A 27,185-nucleotide genomic window follows, 5' to 3' on the forward strand; every position below is an offset into this window, starting at 1 on the left:
ACTGCTGGTTTTGTCTGTCAGAAGCACGAGGACCATTAAAAAAATGGCCTTGGAGTTCATAAAGAAAATATTTGTAATGTCGAAGAGACTGAATTTCCTTCTTCAACACATGAAAACTGTTACTTGTGTTACAGTCATCAGTTCATTGTGTTGTTGACGAGCCTCGATTTTGGACCTTTATTGATCAGATTTAAAATTTATATCAAATCCAACTTTTGTGGGAGCGCTGCTCTAAATAGTTGTTTTAAGTTGGTTCAATCGTGTCCCGCAGGCTTGAAATGACAAATTTTTATTAAATTACTCTTTTGTGTGTATGATGCAGCACGCTGTAGTCGAGAGAAAAACTTCAATTTAAAGGAATCGGGGCATCCATCAAAGCGATATAGTTTGTCTTTGGTGAGTTAAAGGTCAGAGTGAGACATTTCTGCCCTTCCTGATGCCCTGAAGACATTTTTGATCTTCTGTCAGTGTTTCGTCTGCCGGTTCGTATGTGCTCACAAACCCTCCGAAAACAAAACTGTGAACTCTGTCATAGTTCTTATGTGTTTATTGCTCTTTAAGATATTTAGCTTTCTTTCTGAAACAGTTATTGCTCAGTGAACGCTGCCAGCCAGTAAAAACACAAAACGAAGTATTCTTACTGTCCATTTATATAACAAGTACCACCGGTACTTACCGTAGAGTGATTTTGATATGTGTTTAATACTTGGGTTTGTCTGTGGTGCAGGTTAAAGAATAAACATACTACAGTTGTGTTTTAATTCATGTTTGTATAGTATATAGTACTACTGGAAAACTGCTTTATGGCTGATGTATTTCTAATTAATATCCCTCATTAACCCTGCGTTCATCTTAAATCTCAGTACAAGACCTGAAATTACATGCAAGATAAATGACATTACATTACATTGATTATTACTCTGGGTACATAGGTGTTATGTGCTATTATATGGTATATAATAAAAGACGGCAAAGCAGGAAGAAGAATGTGTAGAAAAGACTTATTAAATTCTCAGAGATTAATGATAACCTTAATGTGCTTTGTGTACGTTTTTGTCTTTAAATGTAAGAAAGAAAGAAGCCGTAGCTGAAATGTGGCACTTTTTCTACCACCTTTGCACCTAATTGTGAATTGGATGAAATAAATAGACTTTGTGTCTGGCTCTACCAAACATGTTTGTGACAAGAGTGTAGAAGGCATTCTCTTTCTAACAGCCAAGTATATCATCCTGTGTCACTAGAATGCTGTTCTCCAGCATCCTGCACTGTTGCAAGCTGCGTGTACGGTCATGATCATAATCCTCAGTCAAGGACAAACAAATGACAGCAGAGCACCGGCAATCTGTAACTCTCATCCTGGAACGACTGCTGTAAGTAGTGGAAAGAATGAGGATGACAAATGGATCCAAGAGCACACAACACAGAGGAAAATACTTCACACAAAGGGCATCATCAGGTTTTGATTGTTTTGAGGTCACTGATTGTGTTGCTGCAGGGTGTAACTCAAGAACAGGAAGAGAAAACCGTTTTCAAACGGCTATTTAATTCATGAATTTGACCTTCTCTCGCTATTGTGGGTTTTTTAAGACTTCTGGTAATATGCTGATCATTTAGGAGTGAAAAATGCTGTCTTTAAAACCCCAGGACAGGAAGTAAAGTTCATGTTGTTAGTGAGAAACAGGAAATTGGGAATAGCATATCAGAACGGTTTCTTTTCACCAACTTCATAGAAGGGCACCAGGGGACAAGATTGGACACTAAGGAGCAGATTCACTAAGCTAGACAAATAAGTAATATGTCGTCAGAGCAAAAGTGAGTGAAACGTTTTATTTGCTAACAGTTAAGTTAGCAAACAGCTAAGTTATCAGCAACTATGCAGCCAATTCATTTTATTCATGACTAGCAATCCAAGAGGAGCACCGACTGGATCACAAAGGATGAGGTAGTGTCAGGAAGCAAGTAATAATACAGTGCAAGCGCCGATTTTACATTTTCTCTCTGAAAACTGTGTGGCGGTTTAGTGAGAGGCAGCTGAAGGACGATCAACAGGTTTTCAAAATAAGGATGAAGTCTTCTGTGTGGGTTCCTGTGGGTCGAGGCTCAGTTGAAGTGCAGGATTCATCCAGTGGAGGTCTGCTATTCCACCGTGTAAATCTGAAATCTGTGTCTAACAGCTGACCACAAAATATGACCAAACACAAAATCCCGAGCTGTCTGTGCATAAAAGTAAAATTACTGTGTCGCATGACGAAATGTGTGCATCGCTTGTGTTTTTTCTGCAAGCCCCGCAAGGCTGCAGGTCCTTATTAAAGTCAGTATTGCATAATGTAATATCCAGAAACTAGTGTAATGCACTAATATAATTTAATAAATGCTAAATATCTGAATAACTTTTCGATCTGTTATGTAAAAGCTCTTAGTACAAAACAGAAGTTTAAACAAAGAAGAAGAAGAAAAGAAATGACACAAATGTTGCTCTTTGGCAGTAAAATGCACCTCTTCCCTAAAATTGTGCACACTAAACTTTTACGTAGTTCATGCCCGGTCTGTGTCCTGTGAAAGACTAAGTACGCCTCATGATTCGGTAGCTTGTAGAATCACAGTTATCAGTAATAACTTCAAGTAATCATAATCTGAGTTACTGTTTCTGTATCGTCTTGGCTCACTCTTCTTTGCAACATTGTTTCAGTTCATTGAGATTTGAAGCTATTCATTTCTGCACAGCTATTTAACCGTGTTGAGCTCCGCATCTTCAAAGGGCCACTGCATTTAAAACATTCCTTTTTCATCACTATGGGGCCACCGCAGAGTGGCGCCGCACAAACCGTGTACAAATATTGGCCACCAGTTATGGAAAGAAGTGTTTAACTTCCCAATGACCCAAATGTCCCTCGCTGTGAAGTTGTCACAGGCTTCCACTCACCTATTCTTTACCATGAAGGTTTGGGCCAGCTTGTGGAGTCCAACGTGTGATGAGTCGTGGTTCCTCACCCAACGGACAGTCCAATATTTGGTTGACGAGGCATGAAAGTAATCATATTCCAAATAAACTAAGAAAGCCTTGAGTAGCGTCTTCCTCTTCACACCTGCCCCTATCATTTCACTGAGGGCAGTTTAGTACACCTGGAGGCCCTTCAGACCCGCACATCCCAGTGGCCCAATCCTTATGTGGGCAGTACCGTGATTCTTTCCTTTTTTTAGCCACTCTGCTGTAGATTTGCTGCTGTGCTGGGAACCAGTAATACTTTGGTATACAGAGGAGCTCATGGTTAACACAATGACTCCAAGATACCATCACTCCTCCAACCCCATGCTTGACAGCTGGTATCAGGTATTTGTGCTAGAGCTGGGCGACAAAATGATAAAGATATCCATCCATCCATCCGCCTCAGCGTGTCCTTTTCAGAGTCGTGGGGGCGCTGGAGCCTATTCCAGCTGTCATAGGGCAGAAGGACAGGTCGCCAGTCTGTCGCAGGGCGAACCAGTGTTGGTCAAGTTACTTGAAAAAAGTAATCAGTAACTAATTATTGATTACTTTCCCAAAAAAGTAATCCCGTTACTTTACTGATTAATTTCTTTCCCAAAAGTAATTAGTTACTTAGTTAAAAACACGATTTACAACCTGAATAGGTGATAAAGTGAAAGATTTTTCAGCCCAATTCTACTTTTTCTGCATAATCCATCATATAAAATGTAATCAGATGGAAAAGTCTCCTTTTAAAATTTGTTTTATTAGTTTTAATCTTTTAACTTTATGCATGAAGCAAAGATTAAATTATCTGCAACATTCTCTGACTGGAAGAAATTTGTTTAACATTTAAACCTATTTTCTGCACATTCCAGCACATAAAATAAAATAGTTTTTTGTGTTTACACTCAGTCTTTCAAATAGATGCAAGTGAAACACAGCAGAAAATAAATAACATCAAAGACTCAGCGGTCCTGTTGCTCTATTTTCACCTGTTTAGCAGGAGTGGAGCAGGCGGAGGTTTACCCTGGTGCAGGTGTGTCACAGCGGTCAGTGGAAGAATCTGGCAGCTTCTCTGTGAATGTCTCATTCCCGTGGCAGCACACTCGGTGCTTGTTTAGGGGTTTTTTTTGCTGTAAAAAGAAGTTTTCTTCCCACGCAGTGAGCAATGGACACTAATGTTTTTGTCACTTTTTATGGAATCAAACTCAAAGTAAGGTCAGTACTTCCACGCTTTAAACGCTGCACGCTCATACTCTCTCCCACACTCGATATATGATGCATTGTTGATCTGCACACAGCTGTTGTCACGAACGTCGCACTCGCTTACGTCACTGTCATGAGACATTCTCGCAAAAAAAAATCATGGTTTAGTAACGCAGTAACGCAGCGTGCTTACGGGAAAGTAACAGTAATCTAATTACCTTTTTTGCAATAGTAATCCCTTACTTTACTCGTTACTTGAAAAAAGTAATCGGATTAATGTGACGTGTTACTGCCCATCTCTGGGGCTAACACATAGACAAAGACAACCATTCACACCTATGGGCGATTTGGATTAATCACTTAATCTGTCCCCACTAACTGCATGTCTCTGGACTGTGGGAGGAAGCCAGAGTACCCGGGGGGAACCCGGGCAAACTCTACACAGAAAGACCCCGGCCTGATGGTGGAATTGAACTCAGGACCTTCTTGCTGTGCTGCAATGATAAAGATAATTACTGCAAAATAACTTTTCCTCACTAGAAATATAATGATCAATATAAAGTTGGTGGAAATACTTTCATCCATAGTTCTACAGACAACACAAATGGCCAGTGACCAGCAGAAGAGGTTAATGAGTACTCAAGCAACAGCAACACCAAACATGACAGCCCACTGGCCAAAACCTTCAAAGATGATGTCGTTGTTTAAACAAGCACCAGAGGAATTCTGTAATGTCGAGATATTTGACTGTCATGTTCACTGTGTCTCCTCACTAAATCCCAACAGTAGATTCTTTTAATGCCAAAGAAGAGTTAATAAATAAGAGCATAAATAACCCAATGGTGTTATGTTATGGACCATAAAAAAACACTACTTGCTGCTTTTATCATTAAAAATTGTTGTTAATTAGTGTAAAATTGTGCCCGTCCACAACAGCAGCCTTGCTTGCTGTAAAAGGATGAGATGGGCGTGACCTTAATGCCACCACTAATGCTTCGAGCCGCGGTCAAAGGACATGTTGTGCATAAATGAGTCACACCAGAATCTGACAAAACAGTATTGACACCCTGCAAATGAGAATGGACTGAAGGGAAAAGAGGAAATTTCAAGTTCTCACAAATAGTAGTGACATTAAATCGGTCAATAAGTAGAGATTTCTTGGTTTCCCCCTCAGAGTTTATTTCTTTTTCTCCAATTTTCTTTCATTAAAAAAAATTGCCGAGGTAAAGTGCACGTCAGACCCACTTAAAGGCTGAAGTCGTGATTTATTCAGTAAACCACCATCCAATAACAACCTTTTTATACCTTTACCTCTGACCCAGTCTGTCTCTCTCCTGCTCGTCCCTCTGCTCTGTTGTACAGTAGCTGCTCCACACTGATAGTCGTCTTTTTCCTGTGCGCGATCAGATGAATGCTCACTAATAGGTTTTCAGTTTTATTCACTGAGCCCCTGGTACAGAATTAAAGGGGATTTTCCGGCAGTAATTAATTGAAGTGTCCTTTTAAAGGGGAAGTATCTTTTGTCTTGATATAGTGACTGAAGTCATTAGCTGGAACCTCAGTGGTGCAGATTGAGGATTTGTGAATCACATATTCCCTCCAGATTCATTTGGGTATTTTCGAGACTGTATTGGAGGCTTTCGCCCCCGGAGCCAAAAGACTACACAGTCAATTATTGTTAACATTATACTGCGTGTTGTAATGTATCTATAGTCACATCTGCCCATTATACATAATAAAAAAGCAACTTTGTCAGCAATTTTCCCTGTTATTATATCATATGAATACATTGTAGCCACTCTGATATTTGATTAGAACTCTGGTCTAATGAATGACAAAATAAAACAAAATCCTGACCTCAAAAACAACTGATCCAGTTATTGCTGGAAGCATTTCAGTCATGAACACAACATGCAGGGAATTATAGTTTTTCTACTTGCTGACATTTTTGTTTTGTCTTGGTTTCATTTCAGCCACTTGCAACATATTTGTTGTTGTTGTTGTTGTTGTTTGGTTTGCGATTAAACAAAATTCACATGAGAGATTTAAACATAGTTTCACTTTTCCAGACAGAAAGTGTATTTGTAAACTGATTTCTCGCTGTAGATAATTCTTACACTCACTATCATAATAAACACAAACACTAGAAGAGTGAAGGTGTTTATTCTTACCAACTAATTAAAGTCTGATAAAGTCCGACTGTACAGGCAAGTCCTGAATTTAAACAAAGATACACAAAGCACACAGTTACTGAATGACAACCTTCTCACAGAGTTGCTTTATAGTCTCAACCAGGCTGTACTCGCTTGGCTTAAATGGGTTGAAGGCCACGCTGTGAGTCATATAATTTTCCTACTCACGAAACCACTCAGGGGCTCCAACAGCCAGAAGAATCTATCTGTTATGGTTCTACATCATTTACTCAGGTATTTTCTTCAATTTGTACGCTGCCTGATGATTGGTCCACTGATGATAGCGCCAAGAATAAGTAAAAGACGAATGTTGTGGCTTAGCATGTGTGAGGGTGAAAATGAAACACAGTACCATATCAAATTTTGCTAAGCTCCATGAAATAATACCCACTTTCTGCTGGTCTGCCATTGTCTAGCTCTTTTGTGTAATCTGTCTCTTAATAGTGGGCATACTTCCTGCATAAAATCCTGTGTGAAAGGTTACGATCTTTCATTCTAACAGCTCTCCGGGGTCTTGCATTTTAATAAGTTGCCTTGAGCCTTCGGTTCATATTCCTTAGTCTAGTTAAGATGGAGGCCTCACCTTATGAGTCAACCTTGGCTAAGAACCTCATCCTTAAAAGCAGGGAGCGGATAAGAAGCGCTGGCTGCTGCTTCTTTTTTAAACACACACGATGAAACTGGTAATGGGAATGATTAGCTTTGCATTAGGCAGTGCCAGTAAGTGTTGAATAAACAACTGTACAAGATTTAATGATCAAATACAATCTTTTTCCACCAGGTGATCATGAATCAGACCCCCCATACTCTCTACAGAGACCTGTGCACAGTCTCCAGAGATGCCCCTTGTAGATCTCGCCTGTACAGGCATGCTGAGTAGCAGCAGACGCGATCAGCTGAACACACAGTTATTAATTAAGCCTAAGAAAAGGAGAGCGATATTCTGTCATTTGCTTGCATCCCCAGATTAATGACTCGTTTTTAAAACCGTATTCTTTGGCAGAACATTAAAAGCATGAAGCACTTGGACAGGTCTGGTGGCATCACAGCCACGGGGTAATTACGTTTTCCTTAATGATTATTGGGATCATGTGGTGTTTCTGCTAAAATCCCCCATTAATCAGTGGACGTAGGTTGTGAGTTTCCTGATTAGTGTTGCAAACGTGGGTTATACACAGCTGATGCATTCTTCAAATATCACATTTGGTTAACCCTCAACCGTCCACGTTGTTCAGTGACCACATTTGTTTTTCTTGACCAGTGTTTAGCTTCCTTGTCTCTTCCCTTCAAGCCTCCATCCTGCTTCTAACCAGTTGTGTCCTCCTTTTTCTACCATTCGCTTTCCTTCTTTATAACTCTCTTTTCTCATTTACATATTTATGTCTTTGTGGTGCTTCAAAAAACAGTTGTTTATCCTTTTTTCTTTTTCTCTCCATTACTATGAGGTTCTTGACCGCGCAGTCTGACATTTATAATTCTTTCCCTCTCCTTTCTCTCCCATTTAGTTGAGTTTTCTCTCCACTCGCTTCCTCTCTGCTCTGTTTGGGGTCATGAAAGAAGATGGTTCAGCTGGTCATTATGCTCTGCGGAGTGTCTTCCAGCCTCAGGGCCTGACATTTGACTCCTTCATGGGACCTGTAGCATTCATTATGCTGGCAGGAGACGAGGGGACGAGCAAAATATATGCAAATGGAAGAGGAGTGTAGTGAGCTCCACTTTATTCTAACTGAGAAAGCTCTCGTTAAACTCCCCAAAAATACTTTATATCTACAAGTTGTGGATGGGACAAAATCATTTGATCTTCTTAAGAAAGGAAAACAAACAAGTCCCCTAAATCAAGTTGTATATTTGTTATTAACCCAATAAGATGTCTGAATATCGTTCAGTATTTTTATGAGGTGTTTTTGTTTCTTTTTTCCTGAATTCAAAGACCCTGCGACTCAGGTGGTGTGACTGACACAAAACTGCCAAAAGCTTTATCTCTGCAAACAGAGTGTGCCGCTAAAATGGATAAATGTGATTGTGTAGCTTCAAGAAATAGAATTTGAGTGACTTGAGGCATCACTGGAGGCGAGGTTCAGACACAAAATGCAAATGATATTAGTTTTGGCTTTGACACTTTATTCAGCCCGAGTGGAAAGAAGTCACTAAAGAAAAGAACTGTGTGGAGGAACAATCAGTATTCACTGTCAAATAAATGTAAAGAGATATAAATAACAGCAGTTGTTCAATGATGTAGAAACAATAAACAATAATAATAATAATAATAATAATAATAATAATAATAATAATAATAATGTACTTTTTAATGAAAAATAGTAAAACACAGAATGTGAAATACAAAACAAATAGACAAACCAAGTGAAGCAATAAAGCTGTAATTATATTTCAGGCGATAACGATATCTATCACGATATAAGCCAAATAACTATATTTGTAAGATTTAAATGTGCCGTTGCTCACAAGTAAAATGTGAAATAATCAGCAGCTTGTTTTGATTTAAATATTTATTTCCCATAATAAGTTCAACAGGGTAGATGTACTTAAGGAACACGAGACTTTTTCAGATAAATAAAGGCAAATATTGCAAACTACACAAAAGGCAGCCGCTAAAGCGTTTAAGTTTCAAAATAGAACAAACGAAACAGACTAAACTGTCAGTTCCACTTAGAAACAAAATATTAATTCTAAAAATAAATCTCAGTTTGTTTTACAGAAGAACAGACAAAACTGACTAACTTTTGTCAATATCAAATAAACTGAGAACTAAAAGGAAATTCTCGATCTGTCCTTGTTGTGTAGCTGAGCTTTTCAAACAGTTTTAACAGTTACGTTAGTCTGACAAAAGCCGAATGACGAATTAGCGCTTCCAGTCAGACACTGAGCTGCACCGCTTTATTGTATTTCCAGACTTGCTTTCGGCACATTTACAGTGCACGCTGCTCTGTTTTTTGTCAGACTTGAAATAGCAGAAATACCTTCACACTACGGAGCTTCTGTGGCTCTTCCATTGGACAATCTCTCCGGCGTTGGAACCGTCATCTGTTTTCTCTTCGGTAACCTTCGGTCACGCTCTCAGTTGATTTTTTTCTAGTCGGCACACTCATTTCCTCCATTACCCGGGCGGCACGGCGGCTGGCTGCTTCCCAAACAAATACACATGTGCGGCTTGGCACTTGTGCTGTACGTAACAAGTCACGTGACGTGACGCTGCGGCTGTGATTGGTTCGGCTCTGCGCTACTTAATTTGGATTGGCTGTTCTTCTTCTTTTTTTTAAGAGGACAAGAGTGGTGAGGTCTATCGCGATAGTTTAATTTTTCTATCGAGAAAAAGTTATTTCGCGATACATATCGTTATCGTTCTATCGCCCAGCTCTACTTGAAACATTTTGAGAAAAAATGTAACTGATTCCTTACTTTCAGCGAGTCGTATTGGATGGAGGAGCTGATGGCAGCTTAGAAGCCTCAGCTTCATACTCTTTAAAATTCTGACTTAATCTTTCTGATAGGTTGGAATAAGTGGGACATTTTACTTGAGCAGAATCAAAGATCCAGAGTGTTTACGACACATTGTGAGTTCTGCTGTCGAACGTAGACGTCCTGTTAGGAAACAGTTTGATTGAACTCCTCAAACTGGTGGTTTTGGAGGTGGTGTGTAATTATCACTCAGTCACAAAAATATGAACGTGTGGTCTGATGTTATATATGTTGTTCACTTCCATCACGAGTACTCGTGTCTTCAAATCTATTAATTCATACCTGTATCTTCATTAAAAAATGTCCTCAGTAGATTCGTCCCCTGCTGTGTATTCAGATTTACCAAAAAAAACCTTCATTAACTACTTTCAAAGATTCCCATTTGTGCCTCATCTCAAATCAACCTAAATTAACAACCCAGTGATTTCCTCTAACATAATATCAGCACAAATTAGGGTATTTTTGTCATTTATCACAGTTGCTGCGACCCATCTTCAGGTCATAACATGGAAGAGGCATTAACTTCCCCAAAAGCCAAGCAGCCACAAGAAGTAGCAAGAAGTACTGTTTGTTTTGGGTCGACGGCAGATTAACAGTCAGATCCAAAACTTCAGACTGAGCCTAAACTAAGCTCCAAAGTGCACACAAATGACTTTATGAAGCAAAACCCTGACCTCTGTTGTTTAATCAAAAGACAACAGAAAACAACAGTCGCTGGTTGAGCCTTCAGGGAAGCGAATGATCCTCCTTTGATGCTGCAAAGGTTTTTCTTTGCTCCTGAATCACAGACTAACTGTGTCCTCCTGTCACAGCCAGCATGTCCTGAGCATCAAATGTGGCAAATCAACAATTTGTATGTAGTTTGAGTTGCTTGTAGTCTTGTTTTGGTCCTTATACAGCCTCGTTTGCACTGCCAGAAAAAAGTGGATGCTGATGTTCTCCAGGGCTGCCGTTTGTCACTGATTTGAACTTTTTTAGATTGAGTTTGGTCGTCTCAGGATCTTGTCTGTCGTGTTTATTTATTTATGTATATTTAACCCCATTAGCTTCCACAGTAGTGGTTGCTAGTCTTCCTGGGCCCCAAGTCATCAAGTATAATCTAATAAAACATTACACAATAAAGTAGATGCAAAAAATGCAAAAATAAGCACGTGAATATCAATATCATTGAGGCACGACACCCAAGAATCAAAAACAGTTCACAGCTTTGCCCACTTACAATATTTACAATAATTAAAAACTGAGTAAAAAGGCTTTTAAATGTTTGTTTTTTTAATTATGAATAGCAGCTAGTTCTCTAATTGGATAAGGCAATTTTTTTATTCCACTTAAAAGATGCTCTAACTAAACTCAGTTACTTAGTTCAGTTACTTTTGGCTCGAGGAATTACTAAATTGCGCTTTGTTAAAAATTATGTATTTCATCTGGATACTGCAGCCGAGCAGAGAACAAACGTGGTGTGTTTAACAGTATTATTCTCTTTATTAATAAAAGTAAGCCTGGGTGTAATTTAGCTTGGACAGGAAGCCCAAAACGTTTATTATGTTATCATTTTATTGATACTGGTATAGTGTGAACATCTCAACACTAATCTGGCCGCCTTATTCTGGACTAACTGAAGTCTGTTAAGATCTGTCTTATCAGCTGCTGACCAGATGATCTTTCATGATTAAAGAAGTGATGCAGACAGAGCATCTCCTGGCCGTAGCTACGCCCTGTCCCATTTTCTAATAACAGTCTATATGCTGAGACCATGAATGGTGCTGATTTATGGGAACATGCTGGGAGGCATCTAAGTTTACCAGAAAACGTTATAAACAAGTAAAATGATTTCTCTGTCATGAAAACAAATAGTTTATTAATAACTGTTTCTACATTATGTAATACTTAAATTAAAAACTGATGATAAGTGGGTTTTATAAGTGACACTATTGCAGCTTAATGCCAAGTTTCTCTCAGTCATTTGTATTTCTTTGTAAATAATTTCATACACTTCATTTACTTTTTCAATTATTGAGTTAAGATTAGATATCATTACCAAGCGTTGATTGTCACTGTGTAGACTGAGCTTGTTTGGACGGATATTCCGTTCATTAGTTTAGAGTTATTCAGTCCTATTAGCCTCTGTGTCCCCCCGGTATGACTCTGGGAGGGGTGAATAAATGCCCCGGCCTGCCTGTCAATCACTCTAACCCAGCGGTCCCCAACCCCCGGGCCTCGGACCGGTACCGGTCCGTGAGTCGTTTGGTACCGGGCCGCGAGAGTTGAGGCTCAGGTGTGAAATGTCTGGTTTTCAGGGTTTTTATCGGTTTTCAGCGTTATTTTGTTATCGTTTTTATCGTTAACTCGGTTTTCCTGGGTCTTTTCACGTGTGTTATGAATAAATCTTCTTTTTTCGGTACCGGTACTAGTTTTATTTTGTTGTATTTATCCGCGACACCTTACAGGCCGGTCCATGAAAATATTGTCGGGCGTAAACCGGTCCGTGGCGCAAAAAAGGTTGGAGAGCGCTGCTCTACACTGTACGTAACTGGAAAACACATTCTATGGTCCTTTCCAGATGATGCAGAATATTTGTGCTTTGTTCTTCTTTTCTCAGCACTCGTATCCCCAATGAATTGTTTATAATTTGGCTTTAACCAGTGATCTAGTTGTAGTCTGAGCCGATACTGGCTGAAAAGATGGGATGGAGAAATTGCATTGTAAAAGAGGCAGGAGAGGGCAGCTGGACTGTATTTCACTCCATTTACTCGGCTGTCAGCTTGGGGCTCATTATCTCATATTTAGTTTACGTGCAGCACAGCTCCACAACAGCTTTGCACATCTCCGGCTTCAGCTGCTGCTCTTATTGCTCCAGAATTCATTTACTTTGAGAAGTTTTTGACCAACTGAATTGTCAAACTTTTGGAAAACAACAGTCGCTTCATTTCCCAGCTATAAATATTGATTCCTATCAACATTTATGTCGCAAATGAGAAAAATATTAAAACTGAAATCAAGTTACAACTAGATCTCCACGCAGTGGGAAACGTTGTCCTGTACACTCAGAGCCGTAAACAAGTTTAAATTGCTTTCCACGCGGGGAGGTCGGGATTTGAAAACCAGGAATTGGTTGGCAGAGGAAAAATAGTTTGAACCACAGAAACTTTTTACTGACTCGATGGCATTAGATTTCATTTTTGACTTTTCATTAATGATTTTAAAGCAACTATTTTCTTTTCTGGGGTCTTCGTTAAGATTAAAGCGAGAACACACAAAAAATTTTAAAGGTCATTTATAACTTTACAGAAAATGGGAACTCGCTGCGGTGATTTATGCAAAATCGAGTTTGTAACGAGCTCCAAAGTCAGTATTTGTTATGATCTTCTTGATTTTTAACACTCTGTGAAGATCACTGACATGATGAAGAACAAACTCCTTGTCAATCAGATATTTTCCACATGGTGTTGCATAGTGTATCAAAATGTGACGATTCTGCATTTATAATTCCATCAATTTTGACAAGATCCACAACAGCACTGGCTGAAATACAGCTCCTATGAAAGGGGGCCGTGGAGTGCCTGCAGACACAGGGGAGAGCAGGGTAAGCTGCAACGAAAAATACTGTTAACACAGCAGTGAGTGGAACAGAAGCACCGAGCTGAAAACTCAACAACTACGACTCAGACTGAAGAATTAATGATCGATAGCACCGAGGAGTCCAAGAAACACAACGTGCTGGGTCGAAAACCCAGGACTGTCATAACAGGTCAGTGTTAAGTGACAAACAAACATTACTCTGACAATGCGCAGATACACGCACTGAAAACGAACCCGATCTCAAAAATAAATAAATAATGAAAATGCCGAAGACCACCTTAAAAAACGAGGTCTTGTTCCCTCCTTCATGCTTTAGTGAAGCAAAAAGCTAAATTAGGATGATTAAGGAGCTGTTTTTGCATCAGTTTGTTATTGTTAGGGTTCCTGGGTCTGATTTGATCATCTATATTCTTTGATTTAGTGTTTCTGTTATTTAGTTTTGGTATTTTTAGCTCCCTTAACTATACGTAGTATTCCTGCTGTTTAGTTGGCCCTGTGTGTTTCCTGCGTTGTCTTCATGTTTGTCTAGTTGCCTATTTTCCCCAGTGATGTCTGTGTGTGTGTGTTCCTGTTACTTCCTGTTATACTTTGGTAGTCTCCTGTCTGTGTACGCCATGTTCTGTTTGCTTCTCTTACTTTGAAGGTACGTCGTCTCAGAGTAGCTCCAGCTGTGTCCCATGTGTTTCCTTGTGTATTTAAGCCTTTTGTTTTCTCCCTCATCCCTCGTTGCGTGTCTTACCTGCTTGTCTAGCCGTTTCATTTAATGTATATTTCCAGCTTAGTTTTGTATTCCAGCTTCCAGCAATCAAGCTGAGTTTTTTGAGTTTCTCTGCCTCCGCGAGTCTGCATTCAGGCTCCTTTTCTGCCAGCCGCACACAGCAAACATGACAGTTATCTGTGTGGTAGATATGGCACGTGAGAAATATGTTTAGCAAGTGTCCATCTCTGACAGGAGGCTACAACAACTGCAGTGAAGACAGATGGCAGTGTGCCACGTAGGCAACCAGGCCAGTAAGTAAGCAGGTGAAGTCCAGTGGAATAAATGAGCTGGGAAGGAGGTGGTGCAGCGCTAATGGTGCTTTATAAGAGCGTGCTGTACAAATCAGCTTAATGAGAGAGCAAAATATAACAAATGTGTGTTTAAAGGAGAACAGCAGGAAACACAACAGTATTGTACCATAGCAGCTTTATTTATGAAGCACTTTAACAGAAAACCAGGGTTCACAAAGTGCTGTACATATACAAATAGCATAAACAAAATAAAACGTGTGCACTGGAGGCCTGTTGCACACACTTTTTCACAAGAAACACAAACAAGAATCAATAATCAGTTTTACACCTTATTACTTATTATACGATCTGCATCAACAGCAAAGTCTTCACTCACTAATATGGTTATTGTATTGAATATAAGTCAGATTATTGCACCACATGCTTTGTAAGCGTGTTGTGAACTGACAAAAATAAGATATTTGCATTCATCTCATTCAAATGGCAGGTTTAAAAATGACACCATGAAGAGCAAATAGGGTCGATATGTAGATATAGTGAAGAAGATTCCTGAAGAGTTCAAGCAGACAGATCTGCTGCCACCGGTTTCACCAGTGTGCCTGAGCCTCTTTCAAAACTATTGACTTCATATAGAAATAAGAACAGAACACTGTAAGCCTTTTTCTCCTGGAACCAAATGTACATCCAAAGTGACGTTTTGCTCTCACAGACATTTTGACTTAGTTAAACTAAACTGTGAAACTAAAGCAGGCTTTAGCAAACAGCAGTGAGAGCTGTTGTCCAGAAATAGAGAAGACAGCGAGGACTGTTCCCAGGAGTGTGTGGCCGACCACAAACACTCCAAGAGCGCAGCAACGACTCATCCACAACAAGCACCAAAGGCCTCACATATCTCAGCCAAGGTCAGTGTTCATGATCAACAACACCAGAGACACTAGTGGAAAAATGACATCTGTGGGAGAGTTCCAAGCTGAAAACCACTGCTGAGTGGGAATTGTGAATTCAGAATCAGAATCAGAATACTTTATTGATCCCCGGGGGAAATTATTTAATTCTGTGCACCGATGAAGTTTAACTTTTTGGAAGGCTTCAGTCCCGTTACGTCTGACTCAAAACTAAGAGAGAATTTCATTAAAAAAAACCAAACACCCATCATTTTAGGAGCAACACGTTCTCGACCCAACGCGTAACATGACGAATGTGACAAATCGTCATATGTTATGCGTTGGGAATGATAATGCTCTGATTAGAATCCAACAGGGCGATGGTAGTGTGACGGTCCAGGTCTGCAGGAGACCTGAAGGACAGTATCCAGCCATCACGCTGTCTGCTGCATCATGCAGCAGGACACCTCTGAATGCCACAAAATAAAGCAAGTATGACAAATATGCAAAACAACTAAGAGATCAGGATGGAGGCAAATACTCACAAGTGTATCCACAGTGCTGTTCACAGGACTGTAGATACAAATGTGAGTTACAGTAATGTTAAAAAAAGAGGAGGGTCCACACTGACAGTTCAAAAGGTCAAATGCAGAAGATCAGTCCAGTGCAGAAAAACACAGTAAAACAAAATAACAAGACAATAAAAAAGCTAGAATGTTATGAACACACAAGGGGAACAGAGACAAGTAAATAATGAGGAGTACGGCAAAAGTGTGTGTGTATATATTTGTTTGACAAGTGAGTAGGCGGGGCTGGCATGAAGAGCGCTGGGACCTGCAGACGTGAGGGCAGGGAGAGGATGACAAGAGGAAGGTGTGGGCTTTAAAATGAAGCAGGAAAGAAGAAGATGCACAAGATTAAAGAGTTTTCTGTTCGTTTCAGCTCGTTAATAATCGCGCAGTCGGTCAGATTCATCATGTGACCCACAAAACAACTGTGACCACTGCGAATGACGTTAATATTACGCCTTCAGCATCGTTACCGTCATGGTGGCATTTAAAGACGACAAATGAACCACAGTAAACACTTTTAATTTGCTAAATTTACTAAAAATCTTTTTATTTTTTCAAATTAAGAAGTTATCTAAGAATATAACTGATTTCAATAATGTGACGGTGCCTATGAAGTATTTCTACCAAGCATCCATCACAGAGTGGATAAAGTTTTCACATCCAGCTTTAAAATCGAAGTCGTGCTTTGTACTCTCGTGCACTCTTATCTGTGCTGCTATCTCTTCACCGCGTTCTCCGTCTGAATATGTGGCTCTAATTCTTTGCACCATTAAATTGATTTTGGATAACACAATTTATCTTTGAACTCTTTGATCTCATTCAGGCCTGAGAATAGAAAGGGTCAGCTCTTGGTCTTTTTCAGTCACTTGACTGTGATTAATCTAAATCCATATTCTGGTTCTCGAATCTCCACCGGACATATTAAATAACTAAAAAATAATAATTCCTATCGCTTGTGTTCATGCGAATGCAGTGTAATACACAGCTCACACTCGTACTAAAATCACATTTATTCTCCTGTCTCGTCTCGTCTATGTTCTCTTGCTTCATCTTGACTCTTGACTCTGTCAGTTCCCTGGTGGCGAGCACAGATCTGGCGGCCCCCGCTGATTTCCCTTGGTGTTTGAGAAAGATATAGCAGCTAGCTGTACGCAACGGCACATTGTCTCACGAGCCCGTGTGATGAAATCAATCCACAACATGTGTATCTGGTTTCGCTTCGTTTCGTGTGTGTATTGTTAATCTTTTACCTCAAAGCCCCGCTGCTTCTTCTTCTCTGTTTTTGTGGACTGGGCCAATCATCATTCTGAAACTTGATAGAAATGCATTACACAGTGTTTACGCTCACTCTGCAGTCTCCATCTTAATTCTATGATTTCTTTCTACATGCAGTCTGAGCTGCTGTCATCCGCAGCAAAGCAGATGGGTTCAAGTGATAGCGGTAATGGCAGTCCTGTGCAGTCACATCCATGTAGCTATCCAATGCAGTTAGGATTGATTGAGCTCGGCTCCTGCTAGAGGATAAAGCTGATAAGAGAGGCCAGTGACTCTTCACAGACGCTGCCCACATGGTATCGTATGATTTAACAGGCATCAGTGTTAGAGGTAAGCATAGTCCCATTGTCCTATTACAGAATACTAGATGTTTATCACCAGCTGATTGATGCTAATGGCTGTGTTGCATCCTGCACTGATGAATGCGTACTGGTTACACGATGCTCATTTGTGAGAGGAATTATGGTATCTGATGACGACAGTAATCACTGAGAAGGTCAGCTTGCCTCTGACATCACATAAAACACGGAGTACGACTGTGCTGCGTTCAAGAGACCTTCAGGAGAATGAGAACATAATTCACCGATATCTGCTCAAGATAACCAATTTAGTCGACGTTTACAACGCTCTAATTCGCGTCCGGTTGGTGTGGCTGTGTGCAAAACCGTGCATGCTCACGTTGGCCATCACGTGTGTTTGTGTGCGCTCATTCTAAACGGTGAAGTGGAACAGAGTGCAGGTAATGAGGGAGATGGGACGGTGTAATTATACTGCAGAGGGAGGATTAGCGGTTTACTTAACCATTAGCAGGTTCACCTTGAAGTGCAAATGCCAGATGGATAAAAGTCACACCTCTTTGCCCTTCATTACCTTCAACTGGACTAAAGACATTTGCTCCTAAGCCACTTTTACTTAGTGTAGACTTTGCATATTTTCCATTAGCTCTTTTGTGTCTTATTTGAGTAGTTTGGCTAATGCAGTGTGGCAAAGTACTGTCGGGTATTAAGAAGAGGCATGAAACGAGATCGATGCTCATGAGCCGTGCAGCGCGATGCTGTTATTTAGCACTTATGGGAATGTTTTATTAAATATGTGGGTCAAATAAGAATCAGAAGGGATTTATTGCCAAGAAACACACAAAACCTGAGTTTGTCAATATCAAAAAAGAAAGCTTCATAAATTTCTGTTTTCATTTACCTCCGAAAACATAATCACGTCATCCTCCAGACTGTTTGCGTCATTAAGAATTATTATAGTGTAATATTGCTAAATGTTACAACCCCATTATTTAAATGAACACTTTCACGTCACAAAAAATAAAAAGAAACAAGGTGGTGTTGAAATCATACCAAGGACAACAACAACACAGAGGACTGGATTGAGTGGAGTTAATAGACACGTCTGCCTGCACTGGAGAAATGGAAAACTCCGTTCAGACACACAACCGTGTACGCTCTATATTTGATTGAGTTTGTGTGCATGCATGGATGCATAAATCTCTGCTGCTGCTCGCGCACATGTGTGGATGGAGCGCGTGTCCCTCTGAATTGGTGCGAGTGTATCTCATCACCGAAAGGAGACAGAGATTGAGGGCTGAGGGTGTGTCGAGGAGTGCCTCCTATTTTAGCTCAGCTGTGGAGGGCAGGATTTCCATTTTTCTTCCCATTACCAAATAAAGTACACCCTGCTGTTAGCGCTGACACGAGGAAGAAAACACATTAATAGCAAAGGGTAACTTTTTAAGCAGCTGTCACGGCAGGAGCAGCTTGAAATATTGCTTTTCAACCATCTACTCCCATGATTAATATCATTTTGGGATTCCTAATGATATAAAATATCGAATTCGGCTGATAACAGACATCATGTAGGTGATGTTATGTTAATTGTAGATCAGGTGAGTTACATTCAGTTTTACTAGCACAACAACATCCCAGAATACTGTCACGGCCTTTGAGTTTTGAGTGTTTGGATTTTAAAATTCTGCTGATTTAAATCTTTTCTGTTTATTTTCATGTATTTATTTCCTTAATATGATCAGTGTTTGCTTTTTATGTCCGAGTTTTCCTTTTGTTGTTTTAAGTTTACTTTTTTTTACTTTGCTGTTTAATTGTCTTCTGTGATTTGTATTCACGTTTACTTCCTCCCATGTAACTGCATTGATAGTGTTTCCTCCCAGCTCCGTCTGTTCCCCGTGTGACGGTAAAGTCCATTCGTTCCTTAGTTTAGTGTCTGTTAACCTTCCGTCAGTGTTTCTTGCAGGTTTCTGGATCCTGCATCCTTTTCTGGCGGCTTTAACCAGTCAAAATAAGAACTTGCCTACATGGCAAATACATTTCACAGTTGGAAAAAGAAGAATTGTAAAAATAAAAATAAAAATTTAGTAGAGTTCCTGTGACTCCTGTAGTTTAACATATTGCCAAATGTTTACCTGAGACTGATTTCAGGGTGTTTTAATCAAATGTGTTTCTCTTCTTGTTCTTATTTGCTCATTTCTTAGTGAGTAAAGACAAATGTTCAGTTCTGACTCAGCCTGGTCCTTTAATCTCGTCCCCAGGAACCACAGTGATGACAATGACGGCGTTTGACGCGGACGACCCGAACACAGACAACGCCGTTCTGCGCTACAACATCGTCAAACAGTCTCCAGACAAACCTTCCCCCGAACATGTTCTACATTGATGCAGAAAGAGGAGACATCGTCACAGTTATAGCTCCCACGTTACTTGACAGAGAGGTGGGTTAACTCGGCAAATCTGTTGCTGTGTTTGTGGTGTGGGCCTCTGCACTGAGCGGTACTCAGCGGTGTGGTGTTGGTGGTCAGGAAGTTGTCACGAGGCTTAAACGTGTCACTGGAGTTTCTGAAACGAAGCATCCATTCATTCCCAACGTGTCGCCTGTGCTGCCGGCAGACTCAAGAAACCACGTAGTCGGTGTCTGTGTGTCGTGTAAGCCGCTTCGGTGTTTGTGTGTGCCTTTGTGTGAGGGAGCACCGGCGCGTTCCAGCTAGCAGGCGCAGTAGCTAGACGAGCGCCTTTCCATTTCCCCGTAAAACCAGAGCGACACAACGGGATGATTGCTTTTCCAGCAGGGTGACGAATGCCAGAACATCGATTGGCTCCGCTGGTGGAAGAGGAATATTAGCTGTTGTCAGACACTTAGCGAATAGTTTAATTGAGGTGATACACACTCATCCGTCGACTCTGGTGGTGTCCAACATCCCGAAAGCTAAAAACCTCCCATCCGGAACTGTTGGAGCCGTGGTGACTAACTGCCCTGATGAGCCAATCCCTGAGCTACAGTAGACCGTTTAATAGAAGCCTAATTAATTAAAAGGAGGATGAAATGAGATGTAATCGATGCAGTGTGCAGTGTTGCTGCTTTTGTGAGGTGAATAAGAAATCATCCAAGAGATACACAGCTGGTGGTTTTTCCTGGTGTAATAGGAGGATGAAAGTGAGACTTCCAGGATATTTCAAAAGATAATGCTCCAGTAGAGTGTAGAAAAAACAGCAACAATAACACTGCTTCTCTAATGTCTGCAGCCAAGATTTATTACACCACTAACAGGCTAATGTTCAAAAAAGCAGCTGAATGCCTTTGAAGAAGGCAGAATTTTTCACCTTTTCTCTTCATTTTTAAACTCCTGAATTTCGTAGCATGTACTGTAAAATAACCAGTAACGCAACTCAGACTAACTCGCGTCCATATGTAAAGCTGAAGTCCAGTTGGAAATACAATTATTTCAGCTTTAAGCTTTAACGCCTTGGTGGTCATTAATACTGCATTTCTCCATGTGCATGATAGGTTATAGGTTTTTGAAAAGATCATGTAATGCACTTGATTTGCACTTATTTTGATCAACAAATGTTAAAGAACTTGGACTCGGAGGGAAGGATTCTAAGAAGTCGTGTAAAAGAGAGCATAGCATTCAAGTGTTTTGATGTTTGAAGCAATGAGTCAGTTTTATGCTGCCGTGCAGGATCGTCGGAGTCCTCGAAAACGTTTAAATGGGCTCAAAGAAAAAGAAGTGAAACAAGTTTATTTCTATAATAAACAAATCATGACAAATATATGTATGTGAGAGCTCTTTGTGGTATTAATAGTCACCTGAAAAGCCTAAAACAACATATATGATTGAAAAGAGGGCAGATGGAAGAGCAGAAAGGGTACCTTGAAACTGTCCACATCGAGGTCTGACGAAATTTAGATGCAGCCACTTTAGCACGTCGTCATGACTCTGACGCCAGCTCGATGCAGTTTAGCTCCATCTGCCAATATAGTTTTTAAATACAGTATGCCTTTTGTATGTCTGCAATATTCTGCTTTGCAACAAAGGCAAAACACCAAATGGATAGGAGAAACAAAAATATTCCCTATGTTCTTCAAATTCCTCAGACATAATTCAGGTGGCGCTATAAGTGTATTTGGATAGACACCTCACCTGCCCCAGGGAAGCAAAAAGCAATCCGGAGAAAATTGGAAAATCAATTTTGTCACATTGAAATCAGTTTGATTTTCCCTCTAGTGCTTTCTCTGAGGCGTAAAATCCTGTCTTGATATGCACATTTATTCCAGCACTCTCTGTTTTTCTCCTCACTTTATTGTAGACATGTCTCCCCTTGCCGTCTAATATTATTCTGACACGCGAGGTTGTTGGATCAATGGCAGGCTGTAATTTCTGACGGCTGGTAATGCTGCAGGGATGAGGCCATTTTCTTAAGTTTGAAAAGATCAAAGAGTTTTTGTATTTTTCACTGGATTTACATGGAAATCACTGTTAATGAGTCTGCATTGCAAAAATGTCCCTCTTCACCTGCTGGCCGTGCAGAGTGCAGTTACTACAAGACTCAAGCACTATTCGTACGGTACACATCAAAACTGCACGTCACTGGATGCTAATCAATACAGGGTTCCACCTTCCTTAGTCTCCGTGAAGGCCAGCACGAGACTGTTGATGTGTTTTCTTCCTCTGTGCGATTCAGCATGCACATCTATGAGTGTTTGTCGGTAAGAATAGCTCAGATAAGCTTAAATTAATAAATTATCTGTTCAGAGAAAACAAAACACCTTGTGAGATAGTGGCGCTTCATGCTGCGCACATCTTCCTGCTGATCCTTCATCCTGCACAAAAAAATAATCTCACTATCTCATTTATCAGTCTAACCATAGTTTCATCAGTCAGCTGTGCTTTCATGCACTGCCTCCCGTTGTCACAGCTGTACTGCAGCACATTATTTTTAAAGGCTTGTGAACTAAAGGAGCAGAAATTTGAATCAGAAAAAAGCAAAGAAACCTGCAAAGGTGGCGGACGGCAGGAAGGGGTGCACTGAAATCTCCCTTTGTCTTCAAAATCACATCTGAATTTTAATCAGGTGTACTGATTTGGCTCTTTTTGCTGTGAAGGACTGGATCTAGAGTCTGACCTACCAGTTTTCTGTCTTTTAGAGCTGTAAGTCATAAATATGTGCTCATCATAAAACTCGATATTTTATAAAATAAAATGCTTCTAGTTAGTGGGCAAAGCTTTTCAAAACAAATAAAATCACGCTGAAAATGATTTGCAATACATTTCCATCCATCTGGGGCATCTTTAGCATTAGGCTGCTGGGGGGGCCAGCGGCCAAGGCAGAGAAGCCCAGACCTCCCTCTCCCAGGAGAGCTGAGAGTTATAATCTCTCCAGCATGTCCTGGGTCTGCCCTGGGGCCTCCCACAGTGACAGATTCCCAGAACATCTAACGGATGTTCTCCTTTCAGTCGCTACCCAGAGCTCGTGACCACAGATGACCGTAGGGACATAGGTTGGCCGTTAAATTGAGAGCTTCGCTTTTACACTCAGCTCGTTTCACCAGTACAGCGTCTGCATCACTACAGCTGCAGCACCAATCCGTCTGTCGATGTCACGCTCCCCTCTCCCCTCAGTCAACAAGCCCCTGAGATACTCCTCCACTTGGGGTGGCAACTCGTCCCCCAATCCTGGCTGGGCACGCCACCCTTTTTCGGCTGAGGACCACGGCCTCAGGCTTGGAGGTGCCAATTTTCATTCCCGCTGCTTCACTCTCAGACTCGCACTGCTCCAATGTGAGCTAGAGGCCACCGCCTGATGAAGCCGACAGAACCACATCATCTGTGAATGCCAGACACGAAATTCTGAGACCACCCGAGTGGTACCCATGCACCACCCATGTTTGGGTGGGTTCTCTCCGGGTACTCTGGCTTCCTCCCGCAGTCCAAAGACATGCAGTTCACGGCGTTAGGTTAACTGATGAATCTAAATGACCCATAGGTGTGAATGTGAGTGCGAATGGTTGTCTGTCTCTGTGTTAGCCCCGTGACAGACTGGGGACCTGTCCAGGGCGTACCCCGCCTCTCACCCTGTGGTAGCTGGGATAGTCTCCAGCGGCCCCACGACCTTGACAAAGACAAGCAGGAGAGAAGGGATGGACAGTATATTTCACTTTAGCGCATGTGTTATGCTAGATAAGCTGTTTGGTATTTGTTACAATTTTGGAGAGATATATCTCTGAGGCCGATCAGCTGCTCATCCATCATATTTGTGGCAACCAACTAATCGATTGATGCATTTCTGGTTTAGTCTTATTTATACTGTGTTCTGAGTTACGCTGAATGCATTTGAACAGTCTAAGTAGAGATGTGTGTATACGGTTTTCTATTCTAGGGACGTCTTCTTACAGACACCAGGCAGAGACGTTCTCAGAAGTAATGAAATAAGAAAACTGAGAAGGGTTCCCCGTGTTTTTGGCTTGAATATATTTGTTACAGGGCACACACACCAGTCATTCTGATCTCTTTTAGTCCATGGAGTGTCCGTGTGCTGGCTGGTTGTAACCGGAGAGGACAGACTGCTAATGGCAGTGTGACTTTCTGACTCCCTAATGCTCTCCGGCCAATCTGGGAGCTGTCACTGCTCAGGATAGCCAATCGATAGAGTTGACCGACCCCTTCGCCCCTCTCATGTCTTACAAAGGTGAATTACATGGAGGGAAGAGGATGTCTGCTTGTGTGTGTGTGTATTGCCACTGAATTGTGATGTTTGCAGTGATATAAATGAAACTTCGCTTCTTGATGTGTTATGTTTGGTGAATCAGCCAAATTAAGGCACATCTTAACAGTTCCCATTTTTAAGGTAAATTTAATTTTTAAAGTACTTTTGAAAACTGTTTTGACTGCTCTGAAAATGAGAGTGGAAAAGAAATTTGATTAGCATCGAGTCTACGCAGGGTGGGGATCTCCAGGCCTCGATGGCCGGCAGGTTTTGTGTCCTTGATCCAACACAGCTGATTTAAATGGCTAAATGACCTCCTCAACATGTCTTGAAGTTCTCCAGAGTAGGGCTGCCACAAACGATTATTTTGATAGTCGACTAGTCACCGATTATTTTTGCGATTAGTCGGCTAATCAGATCATCATCCATCGGACATAAAACGTACAGCTTATTGCACCAGCAGCATCTGCTCTTATATAACTATCATTAGCTTACAGCTTTAAGTGTTTAAGGTGCTAACTAAAAATAAAGACAAGATGATAGTTTATTAAAGTTTAATGAAATCTGCAGATTGTTTCGGTGAAGTTTAATAAACTCCTTGCTATCTAAACTATAACAGGACACCGGAGTAAATTCTCCAGCATCTCACACTTCTGATGATCAGCTGTCTGCTTGACGTTTATTCAGCTGTGTAAAAACTATAACTTTAATCTCAGCCAAACCGATTTACTCAGGAACAAATAAAATACTGAAAAAAGCCAAACAATAACATGTTTAAGTTATCTAAGTGACTTATATATCATTTTTAACCTGAGTAGTGAAAGACGGCGGTGGGTTTGAAAACGATTTGCCGGGAGTCCGGTGTTCTCACGGCTTTAATGACCTTGCCCCCGGCTAGCTATCGAGCTAGTGGGTAACAGACGTCTCCGAAAACGTCGGAGCGCTTTTGAAAATATGCGGTGTCTTGATAAACTGAGCAGATATTTGAGGTTTACACAGCTACATTCTCACCTGAAAATATGTTAAACGTTTATTTTGTGACCCAGAAAGAATAATAAGAGTAATATTAAAACTAACTAGCTGCCGCCATTGTTGGAAACTGAGCTGGGCCGCGCTATGAATTCTGGGACACAGCTTCTTCTTCTTCTTCGGGGTTTAACGGCAGCTGGTTCCTTGTACATGCAGTGCTGCCATCTTCTGTTTCAGTCCGTTATTACACCCTTAAATCCCACTAATTATTCCTGCGTCTTTCAGGATCTTACAAAGCTTCAAACGACGCGTCGACTATTAAATCAGTCGTCGACGATTTTGATAGTCGACGTAATCGTGACTAGTCGACTAATGGTGGCAGCCCTACTCCAGAGGCCTGGTAACGAACTCATTTGGTCTCTGTTGACGTGACGGTTTATGTGCTGGGCACTGTAAGCACTGAGATTAGGACCTGTGCTGTAAATGTGTTTACATGTCATTATTCACTCTGTTATGCTTAACTAGTGCAGATCTCGAGTGACAGGTAAATGGATGCACACACTTATCCCTGATCAGTGCAGAAAGCAATGGCGGCTGTAAGTAAAGCGACCCGGTGTTTGTTTAGTGCGACCTTGGCAACACGCTTCCTGACAGCGTTCGGCTGATAAGAAAGCGAATCCCGTCTAATGGCTTATTTGGCTCTGTGGCTGGAGTGGCTACATGCCGGTGTGTTGGGATGAATGAAACCTGAAACTTTGGCAGGTTCCACTTTAAGGGGAAACTGCATTCGTTTTCTCCATCGTCACTGTTGTGATCCCCTGCACTCCCCCCACCCCGTCGCTCCCTTCTCCCTATGCTGTCATGTACATCACATTGTTTTCTTGGTTATTTTCATTTTGTGTTATTTTCTCTCTTCTCGCCGCCTTACTGTCTATCTCTGTTTTTTCCCATCAGCCTTGCCTCCCCTTCTCTGTCAACACTTCACTGTGGACATCCAATTACTCGCAGGTCATAGCATAGTGATTCCATTCAGAGCAGCACCATTCAGCGCAGGCCTCAAACAGCCATTCAAATTACATCCTTGGCCGCCTTCAGAGTTGCCGCTCTGCAAAATGTTGTTTTCAAACATTTCTGGGGCCACCACCTAATCTGATCTCCCGAACATAATTGAATGTCAGTCGTCACATAAAGATGGTTGCCTCTCTTCAATTAGCATCTCGTTTCCTCGTGTCACAGCAACGAGACAAAGCAGACAGAGAAATATTTACTCCTCCCAGGTAGAGGCCGGAGAGAGTTATTATATTATGTCATTTATATGCAAATAATACAGCACAGGGAACACATTGATAAGATTTCATTACAGCAGATTTGATGTACACTTCAGTTTATAAACTCCCTTCATTCTCCTATTATGATCTGCAGATTGGTAAGGTGTGAGTAGATGAGTCGGACAAAGACAGATGCAGGACGGTATGGACTCACGTGTAGGGATGGGTACCAGTATCATGGCACCGGTTCTGACATAAACGGTAGTAACCAGACCGAAAAGCAGCGCACATTTCGCTGCTTTATTTCGCTGCTTTTTTTCCCTGAGCTGTGATACACTTTGGATTCTAGCCAATCATTTTACGTTTCCGAGGATAGTAGGCGGGCCCAGGTACGTACGTTCTTTTAGAGCAGAGCTACAGATTAAAAATGCCCAAGGCGAAGCAGTCAAAAGTCTGGCTGTACTTCACAGCAAAAGATGCAAACTCAGCAGCCTGCAACAAGTGCTTTAAGCTGATATTGTGCAAAGGAGGTAACTCCTCGAATCCGATGAAACACCTGGCGACGGATAGCATTTTGTTAAAAGCCGAGAAATGCGCCGTATTTGATAGCTTGCTGCGAGACCTCACACCGAGCACAGCAAAAAGGCTAAAATGACCAAAGAAAAAGTGGAAAACAGCTGAACACGAGAGGTTTTTGGACAAAGTTTGTGTTTTTTCCATTGTTTAAGCACTGCTTCCAGCCAAGAGTGATACCATATATGCCCCATAGCTGCAGAAAAG

The 27,185-nt window shown here is 41.1% G+C and overlaps 1 protein-coding gene across 1 annotated transcript in view; it reads left to right on the forward strand.

Moving 5' to 3' along the window:
* The window catches only part of LOC120730458 (cadherin-13-like), a 169,869-nt gene that overhangs the window by 32,611 nt on the left and 110,073 nt on the right, over positions 1 to 27,185 (forward strand). Inside the window, 2 exon segments of the mRNA XM_040026866.1 lie at positions 19,719 to 19,822; positions 19,824 to 19,898. Of these exon segments, the coding sequence (XP_039882800.1) occupies positions 19,719 to 19,822; positions 19,824 to 19,898 (179 nt within the window).

This window comes from Simochromis diagramma, unplaced genomic scaffold (genome assembly GCF_900408965.1).
Source record: "Simochromis diagramma unplaced genomic scaffold, fSimDia1.1 OVJJ01000293.1, whole genome shotgun sequence".
Lineage (NCBI taxonomy): Eukaryota > Metazoa > Chordata > Actinopteri > Cichliformes > Cichlidae > Simochromis > Simochromis diagramma.